The following is a 20,088-nucleotide window of genomic DNA, read 5'->3' on the forward strand; positions in this document are numbered from 1 at the left end:
GCAATACAACGTATAAGCTCTAGTTTGTTTGTATAAAAGTCAATCTTGCAGTGGCAACATTCCAAATACTAAAAGGAAATTAAGATCTGGAAATTATTACAGCGAGAACCTGTGTAGTCTCATTTTGTGGATATGTTTAAAAATATGTGATGGAGACTGCACAAGACAGGGGGCTGAACAAGATGAACTCTAGTTGTCTGATCCTGTTATGTTAATGATCATGAGATTGAAAGAGAGGAAAGATGGCCAGTGCAGGGAGCAAAAAGAAAACCAGGAACTCTAGGCAGCCTACCAGGCTGCTGCTTCCAGTAAGCAGGCTTTGACCTTGTCTCCTACCAGTCTTTTGCTAATAAAGATGATGTAAACAAATGGAAGCTTCCTCTGATTATATGACATTAGAGATGTTAATGCTTAAGCAGTTAGTTGCTAGAAATTCCTAGATGTGTTATCAAGATGACTTTAAAAAAATTTTTTTTAAATGTTTTTTATTTATTTCTGAGAGAGAGAGACAGCATGAGCAGGGGAGGGTCAGAGAGAAAGGGAGACATAGAATCTGAAACAGGCTCCAGGCTCTGAGCTAGCTGTCAGCACAGAGACTGACACGGGGCTCGAACCCACGAACCGTGAGATCCTGACCTGAGCCGAAGTCAGAAGCTTAATCGACTGAGCCACCCAGGCGCCCCTGGATGACTTTAAAGCCAACAGGAAATACATGGAATTCTGATGTTTTAAGAAAATGTAACAGTGGAATTTACTTTTATTAAACAGCTAACATTTGCAGTTAGAATTTTTGGTGATCTTTATAGTATCAGTTTAATATAGTAATAATTTTAAATACACAAATATGTTTTTTAAAGTAACATATATATTTTTAAGGGAAAATATATTTTTACTCTGAAAATCTAGGGATCTCAGAAAGGCAGTTATGTTAATCTTTGTGGTCAGAACTCAAGAGTTACTACGGTAAAGGTGTGGATTTATTTTTTCATTAGCATTTTATCAATTGGACCAATTAGTCCGAGCAAGCCTGAAATTCCCAGGATTTCCAAAACTGACATCTGTGCCTTTCTTAAGCTGCTGGTGACACATATGATGTAAATTTACCAATTACCAGGCACAGAGATGGATGCGCATCAGCAGCAGTGAAGCCTGGGGTTGGAATCTGAAGTGCTCTGGGACAAAGATAAAATAATGTTTGATCTCTGGATCACTCTTTAAAATCCCTTCTTTTCTTTCTGTTCTATCTTTATTTTTTTTTTTCAAATCACAAAATAGAGCAAATTAGATGTAAGCTGGACACATTTCATGGAAGTGCCTTTTTTCCTTCGTACTTGTCCATGCTGTTTCTAATATTTCCTGCCAGGGAAACATTAGAGTATGGGGATTAAAGGCATACATGTTAGAGTCAGAAAAAAAAAGGGGGGGGGGTGAGAGGGAATAAAATCCTGAATCTATCAGCTATTACAAGTTTTTGAACCTCAGTTTTTCTTGCTTGCTAAATACAAATAGTAGGATCTAACTTATAGGATTATTATAATATTAAATGAGACAATATAAAAATACATTTTTTAATTTTTTAAATGTTTTTATTTATTTCTAGTTGAGAGAGAGAGAGAGACAGCGTGAGCAGGGGAGGGTCAGAGAGAGAGGGAGTCACAGACTCTGAAACAGGCTCCAGGATCCGAGCTGGCAGTCAGCACAGAGCCCGATGCGGGGCTTGAACCCACGAACCGCGAGATCATGACCTAAGTGAAAGTCGGACGCTTAACCGACTAAGCCACCCAGGCGCCCCAATATAAAAATATTTTAACAGCAACTGACTCATAGTAAATACTCAATAAATCCTCCTAGTAAATACCCAATAGATCCTATGTTTTGTGAGTGTGTGTGTGTGTGTGTGTAGTTGTGTGTGTATTTTTGCTCATTTTGAACATATGCACGTTTTACAGAATATATTTTCTAAACTGAGAAACCTCCATAAGAAAAATAATATTTGCATTAGGGGCCCACCCCCATACGTTTAGTACAACATGTCTGGGTCAACATATTTAAGAATATATTTCAAAAAAAATTTTTTTTTCTGAGAAAGAGAGACAGCATGAGCAGGGGAGGGTCAGAGATAGAGGGAAACACAGAATCTGACGCAGGCTCCAGGCTCTGAGCTAGCTGTCAGCACAGGACCCGACATGGGGTTCGAACCCACGAACCGTGAGATCGTGACCTGAGCTGAAGTTGGACGCTTAACTGACTGAGCCACCCAGGCGCCCCAAGAATATTTTTAATAGAAAGAGCTTCTTAGCCTTTTCATGGTCTTGGGATTATTAATTTCTTTAAACATTTTCAAAATTTTAACAAAAAATATGGTAAAACATTGTCAGTATAAATAATTAAGTAAATGTGTATCATCTTGTTTTAAGCTCTTTTTAGCCTTGCTTTTCATGTTGTATTATAAGTCCTATACTGCCTGGAATGCCTGGGTAACTCAAATGATTAAGTGTCTGACTTCTGATTTCGGCTCAGGTCATGATCTCATGGTTCATGAGTTTGAGCCCTGCATTGGGCTCTTAGCTGACAATGAGAAGCCTTCTCGTGATTCTCTCTCTTCCTCTCTCTCTGCCCCTCTCTCGTGCTTGCTCTCCCCCGTCTCAAAATAAATAAATCACTTAAGAAAAAGGAGTCCTATGCTTTCTAATTTACACATTAAATATGATTTCAAGATGGAAGGCAGAATTAGAAAAAAAAGTCCACAAACTACCGCATTCCAATAGACAAAATAAAAATGAACATGTGGTTCAGGAATCAAGGGAGAAAAATTCAAGAGGATAGCAGCATGGCATTCATAAGATTTGATCATTTTCAGTGTCTTTAATATGTAAACAAGTGGCCTGGCAGAGATGACCTCAGACTTCAATAAGATAGCTCAGCATATGGGTCACACAGACCAGGCTTTAAAACCAGCTCTACCACTTGCTTGCTCTAAATCTTAAGCAAGTAAAACATTCTTGGCAAGTAGAATAACCTTTCTGAAGCTTGGTTTTCTTTAGCTGTAAAACAGAGATAACTTCTCCCATGGGTTATAGTAAGAAAAATGAAATGGTTTAATATACATAAAGCACCTGGGATAGTGGCTGTCCGTGCAGGTGCTCAGTAAATTGTGGCTCTGTCTGATGTTGTTATTTAGTTGTTATGAGATAAGATGTATGTTTTCATCTGTATGTTAACATAGCACATAATAATGGCTGGATAGATTTTCACCAAGTCTGGAGACATGTTTGGGATGGTAGGCCGAAATATACACTATGCGGTACATCTAAAGTTCACTTTGGAAACTCACAGCCGCAAACACTGTGACAGCCATTCCCCTGAGCTGCTGAAACTGAGACACAGAAAGTCCACAGGGTTGGTGACTGGGGAAGACCATGGACATAGAAAACAGAGCTTTCAGAATTTGAGCCCCAAACTCAATTTACAAGGACAGATCCTCCAAAATGCAAGAGTAGCATGTAATAAGCTTGTAATCTACGATCCATGTGCAGAAGGGTCCTGAAAAATACTTTTTATTAACTTTTCACTTTGAAATAATTTTAAACTTACAGAAAAGTTACAAAGGAGTACAGAGTTCTCATTTGCCTTTTACCTGGCTTCCCCAGCTATTATTTTACACCATCACAGTATAACTATCAAAAACAGAAAATAAACATTAATATAATGCTCTTGAGTCATCTACAGGCCTTACTTGAATTTCATAATTGTTATTTCTGCTCCAGGATTTAATTCCGGATCTGACGGCATGTAGATGTCATCAGCCTCTAATTAATGTTAATACCTCAGTCCTTCTTTGTCTTTCCTGACCTTAACACTTTTGAAGAGTTTTTGTCAGTGTGTTTTGTAGATTGTTCCTCAATTTGGATTTGTTCTGATCTTTCCTCATAATTACATTGGTCTTATGTATTTAACAAGAAGAGAAGTGATGTTTGGTTTTCTAAGGCAACATATCAGGGGGTGTAAAATTCCTTTATGTTTTATTACTGGTGATATTATAACCTTGATCATTCGGATAAGGTCATGTCTGCTACATTTTTCTACTGTAAACTTATTATTTCTCCTTTTGTAATTAATAAATGTCTTGTGGGAAGATACATTGAGGCTTTGCAAATGTGCTGTTTTACATTGCATTTTCTCCCATTAATTTTAGAGCCCATCAATGGCTCTTGCCTGCAATAATTACTACTGTGGTATTTGTCTAAGATTACTTTTCTGTTTCCCTTATTCTTTATATATCCATTAACTAGAATTCTACTGTGAGGAAGAGCTGCCCTTTCTCTGCCAATTCATTTATTCAGTTTTATATCTATGTTAGTATGGACTCATGGACATTTAATTTATTATTTCATTCATAGTCCAATGCTATATGTATTTATATGAATACACGTATCCAATATGTATACATATTTAGTCTGTTCATATTGCTCCAGCTTTGGCATATGGTTGCTCCTTCAGGTCAGCTCCTGTGTCTTTTCAACACGTTTTCAAGATTTTTTGAACATTTGCTTTTGAACGCTGGAACCATAAGATGTCCCAAACTCCTCTTGCATTTTCCTTTCCCCCTGGGAGTCAACCATTTCTCCAAAAAGCTCTGATTCTTTTTACTGGAGAATGCTGTTAAGAAACCAAGATATGAGTACTAAGAGTGTTCACTCACTGCTACCGAGGTTGTTGTCAGAGAACACAGCTAAGAAACACATATATGTACACTAACCACGCCCACATCTGTATTTCTATACATATCTACGTGTGTGTGAATAAGTTCTTGCTGTAGCTTCTAATTCCAATATCGTACCTTAGAACTTATCCTACTCTGCTCACTTTCCTCAGAGATGTATCTTCTTTTTCTCTGACAATGAGAAACCAAGCTCTCATTATCCACAATGTGTTTACCTGTTTGTTCAACCCTAGCATAGACATAAAGTAGGGTCAGCATTGCTAACCCATGCCCCTCCCATTTCCAAAGACACAAATGTGCTAACTATAGTATGATGTTTACATATAGCCCTGTTTGCTTTTACCTTATAGTATACAGTCACAATACTATTTTGCAAAGTTACTTGGGCTGCTCCTTTCTTTCCTATCCACTCAGTGCAGGTATGTATTCACTTCAAATACACTCAGGTTCCGTTTGTATGGTTTGTATTCCATTTTGGGTTCCCACATCCTGATTTTCTTTCTTTATATATGACCAAATATGGGTATGTGAAACACTACAGTGTTTCCAATATTGTATAAAAAGGTATACTCAAATAAGTGTCACTCCCCCCTCACCCCTATATCCCCTCTTCAATTCCCCCATTTTTATATTCCATTTCCACCCCACTCCCTGAAGGTAACCAATATCATTTACCTTTCTTGTAATCTTCTGCAAAATTGAGTAGATACCTGTAGATATATCTTTTAATTTCCTTATTTCTTATATGAGGATAGCATACTCTAGATATTCTTTGTACTTTATGTTTCTCGCTTATTAATATATCCTGGAAATAATTTCTTACCAGTTCATAGAGATATTCCTCATCTGTTTTTAATGTGTATTTGTTTACTTTGAGAGAGAGCGTGTGTGTAAGTGAAGGGAGAGGAAGAGAGAGAGGGAGACAGAGAATCCCAAGCAGGCTCTGTGCTGTTAGCACACAGCCCAACACGAGGCTTGATCCCATGGCTGTTGAGACCATGACTTGAGCCAAAATCAAGTGCTAGACACTCAACTGACTGAGCCACCCAGGTGCCCCCTTATCTTAATTTTGCAGATGCATTGTACTCCATTTGTGGATGAACCATAATTTATTTTATTAGTTCCCTATGTATGCTCATTTAAGTGGTTTTCCATATCATGTGACTACAAACAATGCTGAAATGAATAGTCAATCCATGTATTTTCATATTGCTGGAGTTATATTTCAGGGTATATTCCTATGAGTGGGATCTCTGGGTCAAAAGAGGGCAAGTGTAGTTTATTGGGTATTTATTGGCAAATTCTCCTCCAACAGGAATGTTCTAGTTTGCATCTTCACCGGCAATGTGTTGTCATACTTTTTAATTTTCACCAACATGATAGGTGAGAAATGATAGTTCGGTATGGTTTTAATTTGAATTTCTTAGAAATACTTGTAATGCAGATGGAAAAGGAAGTTCAGGGAAAGCTCAGACAGACAGAAAAGAGCTGTACAAAGAGCAGAAATGGGACTTTGGAGCATCCTGACAAGACTATTAAGTCACCTAAGAGGACTAGAGAACAAAGATGAGTCTGATATGTTGTGGAAAATGAAAAACACTAATGCAAAAAACTAAAGTGACTCCTGGAGATATAAAGGGAAATAGAACATGATCTGGAATGCACTAAACATAAGACAGGTTGAAAAAGATTGACTTGTTTTTACATGTAAGAGAAAAGGCTGGTAACAAATATTTAAAATAGAGAGACTCAAAACGTTTGAAAAAAATCTGTCTTTAAGAACATCTGCGATCTAAAAACACACAACAAAGGATATAGAAGCCATGTAGCCAAGCAAGAATCAGAACAGCCTGTAAAAGAATGATGTTCCAAGCAGCAGAAGCAGGGTCTGGTGACTCATGCCTAGGCCATCAAGAAAAGGAGTAGCGACTCTGATTCTGCTTATATTACCCAGAATGAAGAGAAGTCTATGAAACACTCATTTTTAAGAAAAGAGAAAAAGATGGTCTTAGAAATGGTCAAACAATAATTTTAGAAATGACCAAATCATCACAGTGAGATTTTTATTTACAGAAAACATTAAAGGACTCAAAGAATCCTGTTAAATGTAGAAAAAAATCACATATTGCAAAATGACTAAAATGACTTGTGACAAATTGTCCTTCAGAACAAGGCTGATACAATGGCCCTAATCAGCAGTGAAGAATCGGTTGTTTTAATCTCAGTACAATTTTTTATTCTATTTCATAAGACAAATTTTAGGCCAGAGATTAGGGAGTATTTTTTTTCATTTTTAAGAAATCACAAACACAAAGAATTAATTTATAGTAAGGTATCTATAAAAAGTACATGGGCAAAATGCAGCTGAAAATAAGAATTCACAGCTAGCTTAAGAGCTGGACTTGGAGAATTTAGCACCAATAAGGACAGATGAGTAAAGAGAAAGGAGTAAAATAATTAAGCATATGTATTGAGTTTCTATTACGTTCTAGGCACCACTTAGGCCCTGGAAATACAATGGCAAATAAAGGGGAAAAACCCCTGCCCTTGGGTCATCTGGGTAAAACAGAGACACTGTCATAAAAATGTTATAGCAGTAAATAAAAACCAATGAGTGGATTGAGTATGAAAACAAGTTTCACAGAGGAGGTGACCCCTGAAGTGACATTCTCTTGCTGGAAAGGGAGGTGTGAGTGTTGGTGTGTGTTGGAGGGTAGTCCAGGCAGAGAGACTAGTACCTGATTAGGACAGGGGTGTGGTGTGTCCATAACTTCAAAGTGTATTTTAAAAATCACTTAGAATCCAGCAGTGTGAAGTATTTTATATCTCCCTAAAATCCCATATTTGCAGGTAACACACATGGGCCATAGGGCATGAGAATGGAGTTTGAAATAATGGGATAAACTTCAAAAATGACCTTGAAACATCAGAGACACTAACTGAAATGAACTGCTCCCTTTTCTTGTGCAAGAAAAGCAGTAGGTATAAGTACAAAATGCAGGATGGCAGAAAGGGTCAGAAAGAGCCAAAGAAGTCCTAGTGAACTGCGTGGGGAAAGTGACCAGCAGGGCAGGACAGCTGGTTTTAAAAGAGATGTTAGTACCTAGACAATGAAGGTGAAGCCAGAGAGCCCCTGGCTTCTAGAACAGTGGGCTCTAAGGAAGTCTCTTCAGGTGAACCTCAGTTTCCTCAACTTTGAACCAAAGGGACAGAACCACCTTTAGAATCTTTCTATTCCATGACTTTTGAGTCAGTGATACTTGGGAAGGTTGAAGAACATTCTGAGAACCACGAGGTAACCCGAGCTGGAAGACATAGGCTTGGCAGGCATGGACAGAAGAACTGAGAACAGTGTGTTGAACTTGACCTGGGAGGTGATTTCAAAACTGCCTTCTACCACGTGATGGATTATTATAAGGAGCGCTATCAGCTGTTCTCTATTTCTGGAATGATGAGAACGACAACCAAAAAAGAGAACAAAAGAAAATGGGACCGAATCGCAGTGAAGCCTGTTAGATAACAGAACAAATCAGTCCTAGAAATGTTGGAAAAGTCTTTAGAAATTGTCTGTCCATGATGATTCTGGGCAGGGTCATCAGCTGTGGCCACAAGCAGTTGGACGAGCCAGATGTCATTTCAGTGCCCTTCCTATCTCAGTGTTTCTGCAATTGTATAATATTGTGCATAAATAGAGTAATACCAAATTACCCCATTTATACATTTTATGTGTCTATTAGTATGGACAACAGTTTCCTTTCCATTTTACCAGTAAAGTTTTGAATACAAATGTGACTCAGCCTCTCCCCATCACAGCTCTACATTTAGGGCTAATTGCCTCGCAGAACACTTAAGGAGTCATTTTTCATTATGATGGTGAGCAAGGGGAAAGTAGATGGCAGAGTCATGTTATTGATTTGATGATCCTTGCCTGGTTTGTTGAATAAATGGAACTGAATGTATGGTCACTGCATCCAGACTTTTAGGGCCTTCAAGTTTCAGTTCAAATCATGTCAGACAGCAGCTTCATGGGGCAAGAATTCACTTATTCCTCCAAGGCTTCTAAATGATCATTCCAGGGACCAAGTAGAACTCCTCAAACTACTTCTTTGGAGTCATATTCTTAAGGAATAGGATGAACTCTCTCTTAAGTTTTGCCAGTGCTTTGTCTGCATGACCACTTTGAACTTGCTGTCCATCAGTGATGGATGTAGACCTAACTTGCATGGGCTATGTTCATCTGCAAATAATAATATGGATAAAAGGAGGCAAATTACACACTTTTCAGAGGGCCATTAACTCTTTCCCTAAAAGTCCTTAGAGAAAGATGGTTCTGGCCTCAAGTAGATAATGTTGTTATAATCAGTGTTTACCTTTTTTAGAATTACAACACTACTACCTCGGGTGCTTGCTCCTCCACAGGGCTTTTCATTTAGCATGAAGGATTATTCACACTCAAAGATGCCTTTGGTAGGTTCTGTGACATCATTTTACAGTAAATTATAGGAGACTGAATCAGCTATCAGTGTAATATGGAGTTTTTATCAAAACTTGAATACACTCCTTCCAAATGGATTTGCTAAGGAACCACTGGCCCTTTGAAGTGGTCACCAGAAAAATGTTTATATGAAAAGAAGAAATTCCCAGGGTCCTTGACCCACATTTTCTTAGCATTTTATCAGGTTGCTGGTAAGTAGACATATATTTTCTCAAGCCATTTAATTTTCCTTTTTGGATCTAGGGAATTCACTTCTGTCTGCCATTCCTGGGCCCTGGTGGCAAAAGGTGTGCAGTGCTGCTTCCTGGAAACAAGAGGATTATTATTGTTATCTCTTCTTGTCAGGTTTTACGCTGTGGCGTAACAGGAGGCGGGGCTATATTTCCTCCACAGGACACCAGAGACTTTGGTTCCAGTCCCCAGTGAACTATGAGCTCGATGAATCTCTCCCTGTCTCTGGATCTCCAGGTTTCTGAGTCCAATTTCTAAAACTCCAAAAAATTCTAAAAGTCTCTGGCGCTCTGGATGACCCATCTATCCTTGTTTAAGGCAGGAGGAGACCTTCTGCTAAATTCCCCTACATGTATGTAAAGCAGGACTACTTAATTCATGGCCAACTAAAAGTGAAATATCTTACTAATAATTGGGGAATTAAATCAGCTATCAGTGTAATATGGTCTCAGCCATCATAAGAAATACTGGGTGGCTGATTTAGGCTTTAAATTTTATTCACACCCACAAATTCTTATTTTATTTTGTTGCTTTGAAGACAGCTTACTGATTCCAGACAATTCTTGATTTTCCCCTTTGGCTCTGTAAGTTGATTTGCAGAGTTGCCTACTTTTTTTCTATTTCTCTTTGACCACAGTAGTTATTTACCAATCAATTGTAGAAATATCTGAACAGAGTGGCAGGTGGAGAAAAGAAAAAGCAAAGAAAAATATGTTGGCCACTCTTTCAGTGCTGGGGGGTCTCATTTTTCATATCCATAAATTCTAACTTTTCATGTGAGTTTGTTTCTAATTGCTCTATCTTAAATGTTTTAGAGTTCACTTCTAGAGTGAGTGTTTTACTCACTTTTACAGTATTTTTAATAAGCCATGTTCACTATTCTTCAAGTTTCTTGTCCTTATTTTGTTTTCTTTGTTCCCTTGACACATTAATCAATTTCTCTCAGTTAACAATGACACAAAGAAAAAAATTAAAATCTCAAATGGAAGGACCATAGCCATGTCACTTCACCAAGACACTGGGCAGTGAATGAAAAGGCTTATACTAGCCCAAAAATCACATAGCTAATGGTCTTTGACCATAACCAACCCCACTCCTCACTATCCACATGCGGAAAAAAAAAATCTGGAAAGAGCATTATGGTGTGAGACTTTCTGGTTTTAAATTCTGGCTTGAGGCACCTGGGTAGCTCAGTCAGTTAAGTGTCTGACTCTTGATTTTGTCTCAGGTCATGGTCTCACAGTTTGTGGGATCAAGCCTCCTTGCATCGGGCTCTGTGCTGACAGCACAGAACCTGCCTGGGATTCTCTGTCTCCCTTTATCTCTGCCCCTCCCCTGCTCATGCTCTCTCTCTCTGTCTCAAAGATAAACATTTAAAAAATAACTGGCTCAATAACTTATTGACTACGTGGTTGTAGGAAAGTGACTTAACCCTCATGAGTTTATTTTTCTCATCTGTGAAAGAAAAGTGATGATATACTTTATAGGGTGATGAAAATTCAAAGAATGGTAATGAACAGTGAGCAGATTCAGAACAAATGATATGTGTTAATAATAAAAACTACAGCAGCAATTGATACTTTTTATTTGTGAGATACATTTTGTAAGATGATCTGTCCTGACTATAACTAATATGTAGACATTTATTCTGTAAGATTCGAAGTTCTTTTTCTAGTCATAAAGGGTGGAACCTAGTTATGCTCTTTTAAGCTTAAATAAAATGTAAACATTATTACCCAAGAAAGAAATCACAATGTTCAAATCATAAAAATAGAATACGTTTATGATAGGTTTAGTATATGCTATGTTGGAAATATAAATTGCCTTATTTTTTTGTGTCATTTTCTCCTCATATTCTGATTTTCTTCGAACCTTAAATCTAAGCAACTAAGTTTTAATAGATATTTTTCTTTTTTTAAGTTTATTTATTTTGGGAGAGAGAGAGAGAGAGAGCACATGAGCTGGGGAGAAGTTAGAGAAAGGGGGAGAAAGAGATAATCCCAAGCAGGCTCCACACTATCAGTGCAGAGACTGACATGGGGCTTGAACTCACAAACCGTGAGAACATGACCTGAGCCAAAATCGAGTCAGATGCTTAACCGACTGAGCCATCCAGGAACTCCAAAAGATATTTTTCATCAATGGTACAATTTTGAGCTTGATTTTAGTCTCTAAGACATAACTTGAATCCTCCATGAATTATAAATACATAAAATCCAGTCTATCAAAGATTATCAGCCTGAGAGTAAAATTATAACTAGTAAATTTTATATTTGTATAGTATGTATATATAATATGTATATTTGGGAATACATATTCCCCAAATATTTTTGGTGAAGAAGTTCTATCATTTAAACTAACTTTATTAATCAATTAAGTATTTATCAAGCAACTACTAAGTACCAAAAACTTGTTAGCAGCTGGGGATTCAAAGACAAAATGAGAAATAGCCCCTTCCCTCAGAGAGCTTACTACCTGGGAAGAAAAGTACACAGTGGCTGTGATACCTGCTAGGAGGCAGGGAAGAAATCCCATAGGATTTCAAGGAAAGTGATGTCATGTTTGCCTGGAGGAAACTAAAGTCTTCATGGAAGAGGAACTGGCTTCTGAACTGGGCTTTGAAAACAGGCAGCTAAGTGGGAGAGGGTATTTCAGGTACAAGGAACAAGAGTGAGTGTTACAGACAACACACACACTTACGGAATCATAGGAAGAAACATACATGTAGAATTACAAGCCTGGCAGCCATCAAAAAGACATACCATGGGATCATCTTCCTTATTTTGTAGATGGGAAGACTGAGGGTCCAGGAAGTTAAAAATAACTACCCCAGGGACCCCGGCTTGCTGGTGGGGCTGTGCAGCTAGGCACCTCTGTGAGAGGGTGCCAAACCTGAAGGAAGGCTGAAGAGAGGTGGAGGAGGACCTCAGTCCCCAGGGTAAATGTCTAGACTCACTTGAACAGGCAATGAAAAGTCCCCAAAGGCTTGCGAGGAAGAGAGTGATATGATTCGAATTGTGCTCTCTTTTGGCAGAAGTCCAGTGAGAGGAAGCCAGTGTCCAGAAGAAAACTGGGGACTGGAAGAACGGCAATAAGGAGAGGGATGCTCTATCTGCCACAGGGGTAAAATCTAAAAGAGCTTCATGATTACTTGGATGTAAAATGGGCGAAAGAGAGAAGGAAAGCAACTCTAAGATCTCAAATTTGAGCCACTCTGAAACAAATGAACTTTAGAAAAACAGTAGGTGAGTAGGTGGTAGTAACAGGGAAGAGGGAAGAGGGAGTGGCTTTATATCTAAAGAGCAGAAGATCCAGTTTGCGATGCTAGTGCTCAACAGATGAGCAGTGCTGGCTGGAGATCCCGGCTTGGGAATCAGCTCTCCTGGGAGTGGAGAGGGCATGACCCTTGAGGGACCGGGTAGAGCAGGGTGAGAAGTTGGCTAGAGGAACAAACCTGGGGGATGCCCACCTGTATTTATTTATATATTTATTATTATTTTTTAATGTTTTATTTATTTCCAGGAGAGAGAGAGAGAGAGAGACAGCATGAGCAGGGGAGGGTCAGGGAGAGAGGGAGTCACAGACTGAAGCAGGCTTCAGGCTCTGAGCTGGCAGTCAGCGCAGAGCCCGACGCGGGGCTCGAACCCAGGAACTGCAAGATCATGACCTAAGCGAAAGTCGGACGCTTAACCGACTAAGCCACCCAGGCGCCCCAACCCCACCTGTATTTAGAGACAGAGGAGGCAGAACAAGAACAGAGGGGTGCTCTACCTCCATTATCTGTAAGTAAATTCTAAGTGGGTATCTGAAATAGACCAAGGCACAGAACACCAGTGGAGGAGCGTTTCCAGAAGCTGAAGAGGCAAGGTGGGGACTATTCAACTGCCAACATGTCAACAGAGATATGGCGGCTGGTGAGAACTAAAGAAACAGCATTTGAATGATCATCATTTTGTTACTTCCTTAAGCTTATCAATTGTACATCAGTTTTATTTCAACTCTCTTTCATAGCACTGTCTACTCTGTGTCCATAGCACCCAACACAATTTGTAATTATGAATTTATTGGCATGATTACGTATTTCATGTTTATCTCCACATAGGCTGTAACCTCTATGGGGCCAGAAACCTTGTTTTGTTCACTACCATACTTTCAGTGCCTGGCATGTAGCAGACGCTTTTAAATATCTCTCAAATGAATAAATGTATTAAATGAAGATTCACAAAAACTATATAACTGTATTTTGGATAGAAGATAACATTATTTCCTATTATTGATTTGTGGGCCTTTTTAATAGCAGGTATGTTTTTGACACAGTCATATTTATTGGCAATAATCCCAGATGCTTTGTTGTTGCCTGGGCTCTCTGCCTAATTTTACAGTTTATTTTGCCATGGAACGTCCGTTTTTTTCTCTCTTCCTTATGAAGATACATATGGTGGATATAAATAATATTTGGATTTGAAGTTGAAATGTAACTTCCATGAATTTTTTATAATGAAGTCCTGATATAGCTCAGTAGTTTTATTTCTTCTTCCAGCCACCAATAAGAGAGAGGGTGCTAAGACTAGATCAACAGGAATGTTTCTACAAGTGTGAAGATACAGTGGCAAAGTTATGGAAGGAAAATAGAGAGGCTTAAGGGACAAGAAAACTCAGAAGCCTTTGGAAAAAACTGGCTTCCGAGGAAACAGTACTGCACTGAGAGCCTGCAGACCAGGAGTCTGTTCCCAAACCATCTCTCGGATGGCAGAGGACCTTCTGCCTCTCACTGGTGCTGTGAGATCCCTTTTACTTACTTCTACAATGGGGCAATATGAATCATCTCCATTTTCCAAACATGCTGAAAAGATTGAAAACTAGCCTTCATTAATAACATGATTAAGATATTTTTTAAATTTAAGAGTCAGAGCCAATTATTTCATCACTAATAAGAAATATATAGGAATACAGTTTCTTCACTGGTCCTGAGCATCTGGAAAGGTAAGTTAAGGTACCACTTAGAAACACATTATTTGCCCTTCCTACCCCAAACTGGAAGACTCAGCATAAACTGTAGTAGAATTTTATAAGAGGATTGGTGTGAAATGCATCCTGGGAATTTAACTCAGTGCCATAATTTTATAATGAAAACATAGGACCCAGAGACTACAAGACTTGCCCATGGACACCAGTCAGCTAGTAGGTGGCAGAGTTGGATTTGTGACTCAAGTCCATAGCTCACACATACGAGCTGAAGATATGTCATGGCCTGCCCATCTTTGCATTTTACAATCTTCTGGAGTTCAATCACCAAGAAAGATAAACCTATCCTTCTTGTCTCGTTAAGCTCAGTGCTGACAGATCCTGCCAGGTCCTTTTTCTTCAACTCTGTATATAAAGCTTTTTCAGGAATAAGGGCTATCTGGAGTACCTTTGTATCACTGTCCAGAGAAGCCTGTGATGATGAAGAATCTCATATGCTGAGGATGCACATGGCCCTGGAGTTGAGTTCTAGCTTATTCTCTTACTAGATGTAGGAACCAGGACTAGTCATTTGCTCTCTTTTGAATTTCAAGTTGTTGCTCTTGTTGTTGTTGTTGTTTTTTGATCTGTGAAAGTGGGATAATAATAGCTGCTTTTCAGAATCATTAAGAGGGTTAAACTGATGACTATATGGAAAGCACCTAATACAATGCTCAGAACTATTAGTTCTCTATCTTATACCTCTTTTTATTTTTAATGTTTATTTATTTAGAGAGAGAGAGAGAGAAAGAGAGAGAGAGAGAGAGAGAGAGAGAGCACGTACAAGTAGGAGAGGGGCAGAGAGAGAGAGAATCCCAAGCAGGCTCTGTGCTATCAGTGCAGATCCCAATGTGAGGCTCCATCCCACAAACTATGAGATCATGACCTGAGCTGAAAATCAAGAGTTGGACCCTTATCTGACTGAGCCACCCTGGGGCCCTGGCCTACCTCTTTTTCATTCAGTTGAGCCAAGGTCTCTTTTCGTCACCATTACCCATGGCACTGTGAGTTGACTATCATTTTAAACATTATACGATATTTCTAGATTTTGCAAAATAATCTGGTCATCCTACCAAAACTTCTAAGCCTAAAGAAAAAAAAAATCTAGACCTTAGACTTTGCACTGTATTCTTTTTGGTGATGTTAGACTCAATCAAATATGAGGCAAGTTCAGGGCAAAATTCTACTCTGAGTTGAAGCACATAGCTCCTTTTTGGCAGTGGGCATCTGGGCCCCTGGGATTTTTAATCCAGTGAGAAGAGTTAATCTGCTTCTTATTAGTGAGACTCCATAAACAATGAAATCCACAATCTTCCATCACAAAGTGACAGCAATCATTATTGTTTTCAATTTATGCTTTTGAAGGGCTCTATTTACTTTGTCCACATTTCATCTTAATGAGACTCCAAAACATTTGGGGACCTTGCCGTGTCCAAGGTGACTGGAGTCATGCTTGGTTGTTTCGTGTCATGTAGCATTTACCTGATGTGCCCTGTTTTTGTGGGGATGTCAGTCTTTCAACCTTTCTGAGGTCAGAAGAGGAAGTAGCTGTACACTGTGCAAATGTCAACAGCAGAAATCCCCCATGAACCCAAACAGTGTGGCATGGTTGGCAGTAGTTTCTCACACAAAAAAAATATAATAATGAAGCAGCAGGTTTACGGGGTGGGGGAGCTGGGAACCTAATTAGTCCAGCTCCAGGAATGCCAAAAAGCCTATTTAATATCTTTTGCTTTTACTCTTCTAAGCCACCTAGAGGGAGAATTGCTCACACACACCTAAATTCATTACATTAAAAAAAAATTTACTGCATGGGGTAATCTGAAGGATGAATCTGCAGTTTTTCTTTTGACCTCTCTTAAGACGAAAACCATGGAAAGGACTTCACACATTTTAGACACATTTTACTTGCTAAGAATTACTGACATGCTTTCTGGTGAAAAGAGAATAAAGTCCAAAGACACTGCCATATATTTAAAAAAAAATTACTAGCCACTACTTTAAAGAGATGGCTAAAACCCCAGCACCTGTGTGTTTCTGAAGTTCAGTCTCAAGGAGAAAACCACCTTCCTCTTGGGATGCTTTTACCATCTCCTTATCCCCAAACTTATCCTTGCCTTAAGTGCCTTTATTCATGGTAATGAAGAGTGCATCATGAAAAGCGTCACTCAACATTTCAAAAGCTACATTTCAAAAAGGGGGCTGGTGAAAAATTCTGAGACTGTGCTAAGTATTGCAAGAGAACTTATAATCTAATAAGTAATACTAATTAATCACTGAATGGATTTGCTAATATTTGGAGACATAAATCACTCAACAGGCAAGGGAAGGCTCCTGAAGCCCTGTCCTTCACAGGGTGGGGATGGGGCCAGGGGTCTGTCCATACAGCCCCTCATCTATCACTATTCTTGTCAAAGGTATGTATGAACTGCTTTCTGTGCGTGCAGCACTGTGACCAGCAGGGGCACATAGATGGACTCCCTGTAAAGATATGAAATAGACCAAACTCTCGGAATGAGATAAACTAAGGTCAACATTTCCTTTCCAAGAGCCGATATGGCTCCCAAATAATCATTGGAATGCACATCCTTTCAAATATTGGATTATATCATGTTATGTTTTAATTGGCTTTGTACAAACCAAGTATCTTGATGAAGAGTGAAAAAATAAATCATTTTTAGTTTGTATATTGGTATCAGTATTTGTTTTGTTCAGGGAAAACTGAGATGTGAATGTTAGAAAACTCTATACAAACACTACCTGTTTTTTTTTTCTTTGTTTTGTGGGGGGCGGGGGGAGGATTTGTTTTGTTTGTTTGTTTGGTTGGTTACAGTGAAGTCAGGAGTTTTGTTTTATTGTTTCCCAACATCTTAGTATAAAAACCTATAGCAAAGTGGAAAGAAATAATTTTAACAACAGTATTCCCACCACCTAGATTCTACCATTCACATTGACTTTCCTTGCTTTATATTGTATCTGTCCATCTATCCATCCCACTACCCATTCATCAATACCATGTATTTGATGCATTTCCAAGTAGACTGTATTTTGAAGTAGACTGAGAGAGGGGCACCTGGGTGGCTCATTGGGTTAAGCGTTTGACTTCGGCTCAGTCATGATCTCGCAGTTCGTGGATTCCAGCCCTGCATCGGGCTCTGTGCTGACAGCCTGCTCAGAGCCTGGAGCCTGTTTCAGATTCTGTGTCTCCCTCTTACTCTGACCCTCCCCTGCTCATGCTGTCTCCCTCTCTCTCAGAAATAAATAAAAACATTTAAAAAAAAATGAAGTAGACTAAGAGTATTCCTACTCCTATAAAAATAGCTGGAAAACATTTGTTAGTTTTTTTTTTTTAAACAAAGAACAAGTTCATCCTGAATTATGAGCACAGATATTCAACATCATTCAATCTACAGGCTCTGTAAAAAGTATGGGAAGTTAACTCAAGGTTTTTTCTCTACCAGTATCAACTCTACAGACATTTTTAGTACTCCCCCAAATGTGGGGCTTTGTGAAGACATGGACTATGGATTAGAGAGAAAGAAGTTCTCTGCTACAGATCATCTGGGAAAATTACCTGGAAGGTTAGCAATAAGTATTTTTTTTGTTGTTCTTTAGCTTTATACTCTAGTAGTTTCCTAATTATTCCTTGGATGTGGAAATACACAGATTTCTATGCCTCAATTCCCTCATTTACGAAGTGAGTTTTATACCTATTGTACTGCCTTGTCCTGAGGATCAAATGTGAAAAATAAGAAAACACTTTGTAAAGAGTAAAGCACTATGCACATCAAAGATAGCATTAGCTATTAGCGTTAGTAATCATAATGCATCTGTAACAGAACACAGCTGAGGTAATGGTCCACACCACTACCTGGTTCTTTCAAATCAGTCAAAAAGATTTCAAAGGTTAAAAGGACAGAGTATTGGCAGTTGCCTTCACTCTGCCCATCAGTACGTCATCTTGTCAAGGATTTAGAAGAACCTTGGTGTATATCACACGGACTTATTTTCATTAGTGAAGTGTTTGTTTTGGAAATCATCCCAGCCTTAAAACAATGCTTCCATTAGCTGGGCACAGTACCTATAATTATCCATCTTATCTGACCAGTGCCAAACTATTCTACTTAACTGCATCCCATTTACATTTACCATGGTGGTTCTGAAAGAAGAGTAAGACATTCACTCAGTGTATGAGAAAGTACAGAGAATGCTTATTTCCTTCAATAAACATTTACAAATAAGCTTTGGGTAGAAATTTCTGCAACAAGATATCATCAGGTACCATAAATGACAAGGTGATGGAAACCCTCTGTCTCCATAAGGGAAAACTCTTGTTACATGAATATCTTAAGTTTACAAGGTATAAAGTAGTATAGCTTCCATTTTCGTGTCAGGGTTGATACAAATCAAGAAAGAAAGAAGGTCAAAGCTAGCTAGGGAACCAAGAAAAGATTAAATAAGCAGGGAGGTGAGTTCAGTATCAATTACTGTTATTGAGACCTTGCCAGATCTCTGGCACTTTATACTTAAGGGGAATTGGAAAGAAAGAGAGATTTGAAATTGCCCTTACCCTCAAAAAGCATCCATTTCCTAAGTGTTGGATACAGCAAATGATGGAGAGACTGAAATATTTCACATTGTAAGTAAATGGAACAGAATGTATAAAAAGAGAGAAGTAAGCATGATTTGTTATTTAATCATAAGTCATACTCAACATTCTGCATGTTTACAATCTGGTCAACATCTCAGCACTGGGAAGACCTCCAAGAAGACATATAGAGTTACCCCCATTTTCAAAATATGCTTTTCATGTAAGAAAAGGAGATTCAGAAGCAAAGGCTGACAGTACCATTGAAAGGGGAGGGTCTGCTGGCCCATGCGATACAGCTGTCTGGTGCTGATAACAACATATATTGAACATTCTAAGATGGTGGTATCAAGCTATCACCCTCTGAGGCTGCTACATGTTTCAAACATGCAAATACATTCCTTAATTTGGTTCCATATTTATGAGGCAAGCTTCTAATCATATTTGTAACTTTGTATCCTATATGACACACATACTAGGAAAAAAGAAGGTGCCCTAAAGTCAAAAACTTGTTTGCTATGCTAGTGAGATTTCTCACCGTATAAGCGGGATGTGTGTGAACATGCATGTGCATGTATATTATACACAAAAATACACACATATTTAACATGTATTTTTAAGAGAATTATTGGCAAATCTGAATTCACAGCAATGCAGATTTCCAGATATTTTGGAAAGAATTTGTACTCTAATAAATTCTGCCATGCTTTAAATTAGAACCACGTAATTATCCTCACTGTGCTGTGTGGTAGTATCGTTTGCTTCTTCTGTTAGTCTACATGTTCTGCTCAATTGCTGATGGCTCCACCTTCATCTCACCTGACTGTCCAGGAGGAGGGGCGCCTGAAGACCCTCGCGGCAGGCAAAGAAACACCGTCAGAACAGCAGCCCTGTTCCCAGCACATGGTTCAATGGCTATTGGTTTAGGTGCCCCCTGAAAAAAAAACAAAACAGAATTTTAAATTTGCATGATTGACATGACACTGTTTTACATTTCGCCTACTTATATTTCAGTTTTTTAAACTGTACATTCCCAGTGGATGGGGA

The 20,088-nt window shown here is 38.7% G+C and overlaps 1 protein-coding gene across 1 annotated transcript in view; it reads right to left on the reverse strand.

Annotated features, from left to right (window-relative positions):
• The window catches only part of LOC120223757 (attractin-like protein 1), a 519,004-nt gene that overhangs the window by 89,145 nt on the left and 409,771 nt on the right, over positions 1–20,088 (reverse strand). Inside the window, exon 10 of the mRNA XM_039221981.1 lies at positions 19,861–19,975. Within this exon, the coding sequence (XP_039077912.1) occupies positions 19,861–19,975 (115 nt within the window). The remainder of the gene's footprint in view (positions 1–19,860; positions 19,976–20,088) is intronic.

Source organism: Hyaena hyaena, unplaced genomic scaffold (genome assembly GCF_003009895.1).
Source record: "Hyaena hyaena isolate Hyena2069 unplaced genomic scaffold, ASM300989v1 scaffold_1035, whole genome shotgun sequence".
In the NCBI taxonomy this organism is placed as follows: Eukaryota; Metazoa; Chordata; class Mammalia; order Carnivora; family Hyaenidae; genus Hyaena; species Hyaena hyaena.